Source organism: Stenella coeruleoalba (genome assembly GCF_951394435.1).
Source record: "Stenella coeruleoalba genome assembly, chromosome: 1".
In the NCBI taxonomy this organism is placed as follows: domain Eukaryota; kingdom Metazoa; phylum Chordata; class Mammalia; order Artiodactyla; family Delphinidae; genus Stenella; species Stenella coeruleoalba.
The window spans coordinates 116,533,314-116,541,224 of NC_137169.1; the positions used below are offsets into that span (position 1 = coordinate 116,533,314).

The 7,911-nt window shown below is 46.5% G+C and overlaps 1 protein-coding gene across 1 annotated transcript; it reads left to right on the forward strand.

Moving 5' to 3' along the window:
• Positions 1 to 999: 999 nt before the first annotated feature.
• FCRLA (Fc receptor like A) lies at positions 1,000 to 7,646 on the forward strand (the record flags this gene model as incomplete). The annotated part of the gene is made up of 6 exons (XM_079931667.1): positions 1,000 to 1,078; positions 4,726 to 4,740; positions 5,011 to 5,163; positions 5,484 to 5,750; positions 6,224 to 6,508; positions 7,348 to 7,646. The coding sequence occupies 6 exons, from the start codon at positions 1,000 to 1,002 to the stop codon at positions 7,644 to 7,646; spliced, it is 1,098 nt and encodes a 365-aa protein (XP_079787793.1).
• Positions 7,647 to 7,911: the final 265 nt, after the last annotated feature.

A 7,911-nucleotide genomic window follows, 5' to 3' on the forward strand; every position in this document is an offset into this window, starting at 1 on the left:
CCTGGGCTTACTGCTAGGTCCTCTGGAAATCGACTTTCTTTTTCCCTCTGCTCTTTCCCAGGGGACTCTCTCTGCCTTGTACTCAGATTTCCACTGAGACTGAATAACCTTAGTCATACTGTAGAAACAGAGAGTTGAGGTATGAGTCTAGAAAAATTTATGTACAAATTTGTGTGGGCTTTGGATGGTAGGATTATACCAGGGGACTAATCTGATATCTAATTTGGTGCCATTACCAATCTTCCTCCCCGTTCTGTCCTGCTGTAGTCTGGTTACTAGAAACATGTAAGGCTTGGAGCAGGACAGGGCAGGACACTTGAATTCTCACCATTGCTCTCCCTGTGACTTTCTGGGTAGCCTTCAAGCAATTTCCTGCCTCCTGTCCCCAGTTATTTCATCAGTGAAACGGATGATTGTTGTATTGACCTTTTCCAGAGTTTGTGAAGGCTGGTGGGATATCAGACAATTGTGTGCTTTGGAAGGTCTCTGAACTCTATGGGGGAATCTTTGAACAATTGAGAGGGCTATCATTTCATCCACAACCCTAAGGGTGCTATTGATGCTGGAACCCACCTGGTTAATCTGAAGGATGAAAGCTGATTGCAAAGTTGAAAATAGGCCCCAGGGACTTCCCTGGTGGTCCAGTGGTTAAGAATCCACCTTCTAATGCAGGGATGCAGGGTCTGTTCCCTGGTTGGGGAACTAAGATCCCCCATGCCTCGGGGCAACTAAGCCCGTGCGTCGCAACTACCGAGCCCAGCCCACGCACTCTGGAGACTGCGCACTACAACTAGAGAGAAGCCCGCGCGCCACAACTAAGACCTGACACAGCCAAAAATAAATAAATAAATAAACAAATAAATAAATAAAATTTTAAAATAGGTCCCATATGAAAGGAGGTCAGACAGTTAGATTTACTTCCTCTTTTCTAATTTGAGAGGTATCGTGTTGAAGAAAATCAGTGTGTTAGAAGCTGCAGGGGACCTAAACACAGTCACCATGAAGCTGGGCTGTGTCCTCATGGCTGGGGTCTTCTACTTTTCTCCTGCTATGCTCTGGGCAGCCCAGATGCTACTGGGTAAGTAAAATCTTTGAATGTGTGGAAATGGAGATATTCCTGACTTTGGGGAAAAGACCCAGGAAAGAAGCAGGGACTAACTTCAGCCCTCCAAAGAAGCCGTGTTCAGGTGGGATAAGAAGGATAGAATAAGCAAGTTTGGTGTGCAGGACTGAATGGCTCTTTCTGAATATAAAAATCTTCAAAGTTTTTCCATCCTAAAAGTCCCCTTGACTATGATGTCTTCTTTAGCTACCATCTCAGTTCTTTTCTTCCTTTTCTCAGATAAATTTCTTGAAAGAGTAGTCTGAACTTGCTTTCTCCACTTCCCCACTTTTCACTCACTCCTCAATGCTTGCAGTCTGGCTTCCACTGGAAACTTCCACTGGAAGTTTTGGTCAGGGTGCTATGACCTTTATACTGACACTGCACTTTTTTTTTTTTTTTTTTTTTTTTTGCGGTATGCGGGCCTTTCACTGTTGTGGCCTCTCCGTTGCAGAACACAGGCTCTGGACGCTCAGGCTCAGCGGCCATGGCTCACGGGCCCAGCTGCTCCACGGCATGTGGGATCTTCCCGGGCCGGGGCACGAACCTGTGTCCCCTGCATTGGCAGGCAGACTCTCAACCACTGCGCCACCAGGGAAGCCCAACACTGCACATTTTTTAAATCTTATCCTGCTGGGCTTCTCTGTATTGGGCACTGTTGATCAGTTATTCTTCCTCGGCAATCTCTACTCCCCTGGCTTCTCCCTGTACTCCATGTATCTCGCTTGGTCCCTTTGGTGGCTTCTCTTTCTCTTTTTTTAAAAAAAATTTTTATTTTATTTATTTATTTTAATTAATTAATTAATTAAATTTTTTTTTTTTTTGGCTGCATTGGGTCTTCGTTGTTGTGCATGGGCTTTCTCTAGTTGTGGCGAGCGAGGGCTACTCCTCATTCTGGCACACGGGTTTCTCATTGCGGTGGTTTCTCTTGTTGTGAAGTGTGGGCTCTAGGTGCATGGGCTTCAGTAGTTGTGGCATGCAGGCTCAGTAGTTGTGGCGCACAGGCTTCGTTGCTCCGCGGCATGTGGGATCTTCCCGGACCAGGGCTTGAACACATGTCGCCTGAATTGGCAGGCGGATTCTTAACTGCTGCGCCACCAGGGAAGTCCCTCTTTCTCTTAAAGACTGGTGTTTTCTACAGTTGTATCCTTGCCTCCCTACTTTTTAATTTACAGTCTCCTTAGTAAGCTATTTGTCTGTATAATTTTTACCACTACAACTCTATAATTAAGAGGTCTAAGTCATATCTCCAACCCTAATCATGCTTTTGAGTTTCACATTCAAACATCAAGCTTTGCACAAGACATAGCTACCTGTATGTTTCAAGGTATCTCAGCACAATATGACCAGAGCTCTGTCCTCTTGGTCCCTCCCTCTCCTAATTTCATCTTCTTTTTGGCTGTGCCACACTGCTTGCGGGCTTGTGGGATCTCAGTTCCCTGACCAGGGATTGAACTCCAGGCCATGGCAGTGAAAGCCCAGAATCCTAACCACTAGGCCACAAGGGAATTCTCCTAATTTCATCTTTCACTATTTCTGATCTCAGTTAATGGTATCCACCCTGATATCCTGGTCAAAAACTTGGGAGACAACCTAGATTCCTCCTTCTCCTTCATCCTCTACACATGATCAATTATCAAGTTTGGCAATGTCTACCTTCTAAGTTGGTCTTAGAGCCCGTCTCTTCCCTGAAACATAACTAACGGTATCCTAGGACAAGCCCTCATCATTTCTGTCTTGGGCTAGACCAACAGCTTCCTAACTAATCTTCATATCTCAGCCTTATGTCCTTGAAATACATTCTGCACTCTGCAGCCAGAGTGATTTCTAAAATCCAAGTCTGCTAGCCTAAGATACTTATCATGGCATTAAGGGTCCACCGTAACTTGGCATCTTTTAAAACTTTTCAGCTTCTTCTCTCACCCTTTGAGCCTTGCAATTTATTCTCTAATAAATCCCAACTTGCTTATATTCACACACCAGACCCTTACCTATCTCCAAAGTTTTGCTCATACTGCTACCTCTGCCTGAAATGAGCTCTCCCCATTGCTCCCTATTCCTCTCTCACTTACAGACTCTTGGCATCCCTAAAGACTCAGCTTAGGTGGCATCTTTACCGGGAAATCTTCCTTGAACCCTCCTCTCTGCTTTGATGGCTACCTGTGATAATTCTTTCATATTACTTTCTTCCTTGTGCTGAAACAATCTCTTCCCATGCCTGTGCATCCACTGAACTGAGAGTTATTTGTAGGCAGGGACAATGCCTTTTTGTTTGTTTTTTAACTTTCTCTTATTTATCTTTGAATTCTCAGCACCTGCTTTATCCCTGCACAAGAGTTGTTTTATTGAACTCATAGAGACAGGACTGGGTGACTGTATTAAGATACAGCAGTGGTATTGTTGTGAGAACTCTAGACATGGAATCAGATGCTCTGTTTTCAAGCCCCTCTTCTTTTAGTTACCAGCTCTACGCCACTTTGAAAAAGTCACTTTTCATATTTCTGAATTTGGTTTTCCTATCCATAAAACGAGAATAATAACAACTACTACATAGTTTATTGAGTGAAAGTGCCCGATAGCCCAACAGTATTTTATTTTAGAAAAAGACAGGAGGCTGAGTCTAGTTGAGTGACAATGGAGGAACTGAAAATGGGTAGCAGAGTGGTGAAGGGAGCTGAGAGAGGATCTAAAGAAAGTACTTGGTACTATTTAATGAGAATTAGGAAGTAGAGAGGGGCCTTGCTAAGGGAGGTTACAAGGTCAAAGAAGAGTCCTGGGCCTTTGGAAGTGGAAGGGAACAAAAGCAAGTAGGATAGGAAAGGACAGAGTGAATAACTGAGTACATGTTAATGACCATGGAGCCAGAAGAGGAAGAGAGGCATTATAAGGGACAAGAAGCAGTCGTGGAGATGGGAGAAATTTACCTTGCCTTGGTCAACCATGGAACTAAGAGATAGGTTGAGGAGACATGTGGTGAGAAATCTGTAACTCTATTCAACCCCAAGCAAAGAAAGAATTGTTCCATAGTTACCAGTACAGACTGAGAGTAGAGGTTCAGGTGTAGAGAGAAAGACACGGGATGGACTCTACCGTTGCCAGGGAAAGTTCAAAGGACAGAGGACATTAAGTTAGAGATGGCTGAAAAAGGAAGACCTGAAAGGGGGAGCAAGGAAGAAGATACTAAAAGCTAGTTTGTAGATAACATGTTCAAGGATGAAGAACCAAGTGAATTTGGGGAAATAAAAATTTGGAAGAAAGTCCCCAAGGAAGGTCTGAAGACTAAAGTAGATCATGTCTGAACAATGAAGTAAAAAGAACACTGATTTTGGACTCAGACATACCTGAGTTTCTTGCTCCACTCCCTACTCTCTTTTTAAATTGGGGGTAAACGAATTGACTTTTCTAAACCTGTTTCATTTAAGATTTATAAAATGGGAGTGAAATCACATACCTAGAAATCTTGCAAGATTTGTGTGATAAGGTGTGAACATGGCTGGCAGTGTCTGGTATGTGGTAAACACCCAACAAATGTTAGAATCTGATCATCTCCCTTTCCCTCCTGTCCTGTGTCTGCCGGCTCTGGGGTCCTCGTTGTCTTTGGCCTCTGGCTTCCTGCACTGCAGCTGGATGTCATGCTGGTGAGTTCACCATTCTCTCCCCCGCACCCCTTCTTCAAACCACAGTGCGTTCACTGACAGCACCTGGAAGCCAGCGAATCAAGTCAGCTGTATCCCTCCGAGAGATCCATATGGGTCTCTTGGAAAAAATGTTTTGATGTCTTCCTATTCCACTCTAAAAAATATAATTCCCTGAGGAGAGGGAGGAACTCTTGTGGAAAGCAATTTCCTGTCCTCTTTCTCCAATCACAGCATCATTTTCTGGTTCTTCTCGGACCATGCCCTCCCCAGCTGCCGGTTTTGAGGCGCTCCAGTGCGAAGGACCTGTCAGCACCCAGGAGGGCAGCTGCCACACTGAGGATGACTTGACGGACCCAAGGGAAGTCGACTTCCAGGTCAAGGGCTACACTTTCAGTGAACCCTTCCATCTGATTGTGTCCTACGGTGAGGTCCCAGGAAGGACTGATCAGTGCAGGCCAGGTCTTTCTCCCATTTGCCAAAGTTCTCCTTTCAGCCCCACAGCCCACTCAGGAAGGTGCCCCCTGAAACTGGCCAGGGGATGAGATATCATCTGCCCCATCTTCAGCCCAAGAAGCCAGGGTGCCCTCTGTGCTAGGCCCTAGAGAAATTGTTCCATACTCCCAACCAGTGGTGAAAGTTACCTGGCCCCTCAGAGAAAGATTAGAGTGGTCTGTTGTGGGCAGCACTGAGGGAGCTCCCAAGGAAGGCAGTGGGTCACACTCAGCTCTTGCTTTGGACCGCAGACTGGCTGATCCTCCAAAGTCCAGCCTGGCCTATATTTGAGGGAGACCCTCTGGTTCTGCGCTGCCAGGCCTGGCAAGACTGGCCACTGACCCAGGTCACCTTTTACCAAGATGGCTCAGCCCTGGGTCCCCCTGGACCTAACAAGGAATTCTCCATCGCCGTGGCGCGAAAGGCAGACAGCGGGCACTACCACTGCAGTGCTATCTTCAGGAGCCCTGGTCCTGGGAGCCCAGAAACGGCATCTCCTGTGGCTATCACAGTTCAAGGTAAGAGCTAGAGGCCGTGTCATTGTGGCAGAGGCAGGTGGGGAGAGACAGAGGGACCAGAAATGTCTTTCACTGGAGATGGTAAGGTCACTGAAGGGTTAAGGAGTAGGTTGCTGACAAATGTCCAAGTTGGGCTTCAAAAGGGGCAGCATCTTAGCATTGCCTTTTCAAGTCATTTAGCCCAACTCCAAGTTCAGCATGTTTCCTGCTGCTTTGTCCTACAGTTCTATGCTTCCCAATGTTCACTGACTAGGCGTCTGGATTACGGTCAGATGTGCCCATCTCTAGATCTTTTCTAGTCCTGTCTATTGAAGAGAGATAGGACTTGAAAGTTTCAAATGGGAACTTCTCTAAGAGAACTCCTTCCTGATAGAAATAGGGGAAGGAAAGTGTGACTGGGGGTCTTTGCCTGTCATGGGTCCACCTGAATGTAGGATGGCTGAGCTCTTCTTCCTCACCTATCTCTCCCCCAGAACTGTTTCGAGCCCCGGTTCTCAGAGCCACACCTTCAGCTGAGCCCCAAGAGGGAAGCCCGGTAACCCTGAGCTGTCAGACAAAGCTGCCCCTGCAGAGGTCAGCTGCCCACCTCCTCTTCTCCTTCTACAAGGACAGCAGGACAGTGCGTAGCAGGGGCCCTTCCTCAGAATTCCAGATCCCTACTGCTTCAGAGGCACACTCTGGGTCCTACTGGTGTGAAGCAGCCACTGAGGACAACCAAGTTTGGAAACAGAGCCCCAAGCTGGAGATCAGGGTGCAGGGTGAGTTAGTGTGTATATGTCTGGTGTGTGTGAAAAGGCAGGGGTAGGGGGGGAATAGGACAATTGGGTTTTTGAGCTAAGGTTCAGTGTAAGCAGGTTAAGAAAGGACACATGGGAGGCAGGAACCATAAGCCAGAGTCCCTAGTGATGAAAGAAAGCACAAATAGGAAACTTCTCCCTCAGACTGTGGCGTATACCTCATCAAACGAAGACCTGAGCCAACTCCACAGCTGCTTCCCCATAGACTTTACACTCCCTACATGACCTCTGGGCATTTGTAGGAATATAGTATCTACTGTGAGGACGAAGTAGTCTGGAGTTCTTATTCAATTCTGGGAGTCCCCATTAAGAAGGCTGCATTTGACCTGAAATATACCCAGAGGAGGTGTCCAGGGTAGTGAGGGCGCTTGGGTCATGTCAGAAGGAAAATAATGGGAGGAATGGGAGATGCTCATTCTGAAGAGGAGGTGACTCGAGGGGCCAGCAGAGGTGTCCTCAAAACACTGAAGGCTGGCACAAGGGTAAGGAATTACACTAATGGCATATACAATAAGAGGTTGACCTAGGACCAGTTACCACATGCATGTTGTAAGGAATTAGACTGAAAGGGGAAGAACTGGCTAATATCCATAGTCCTCTAATGATGAGGCTTCATTGTGCAAGATTTTCAAGCAGAAGTAAGTATGCTTCACATTCAAATTTGGACCAGAGTCCTCAAGATTTTGTTGCCATTGGGCCCCACAGCTATTTTCAGAGAATAAGAAAGACTGACCAGGAATATGAGGGTAGGGCCAGAGTCAGACTTCACTCTTGTCTGTGTCTCCTATCCCATAATCCAGGTCCCTCCAGCTCTGCTGCACCCCCCACCTTGAATCCAGCTCCTCAGAAATCAGCTGCTCCAGAAACTACTTCTACGGAGCCCCCTGGGCCTCTGCCTCCACTGCCCACCCCTTCTTCTAAGGATCTGGGCTCCTCTTCTCCTCTGCACTTCCCAGATCCCCATCTGCATCACCAGATGCGTGTTCTCCTCAAACAAATACAGGATATGAGGGTCATCCTTGGTCACCTGGTCATGGAGCTGAGGGACTTGTCCAGCCACCTGAAGCTTCAGGCCACAAAGGATCCTGCCAAATATTAGTAAATAATTCACCTGCCGTGTTGCTCAACTACCCCCAATAAATCCAACTCTTTCTAGTTGTCCTCTTTCTGTTCCATACTTAAGCATAAGTAGTTTTACAAGCTGCCTAGTGTTTCGCTAGAGTTAACAGGGATAGGTGAGTATAAATAAACGTGTACAAAGTGGTAATTAGAGTTTAGCTATAATTGTATATTCTCCCTGAACATGACAACATATTCCTGCTCTATCTAGACCAGGAGTTGCCTTCTGTTGCCCAGACCAGAAT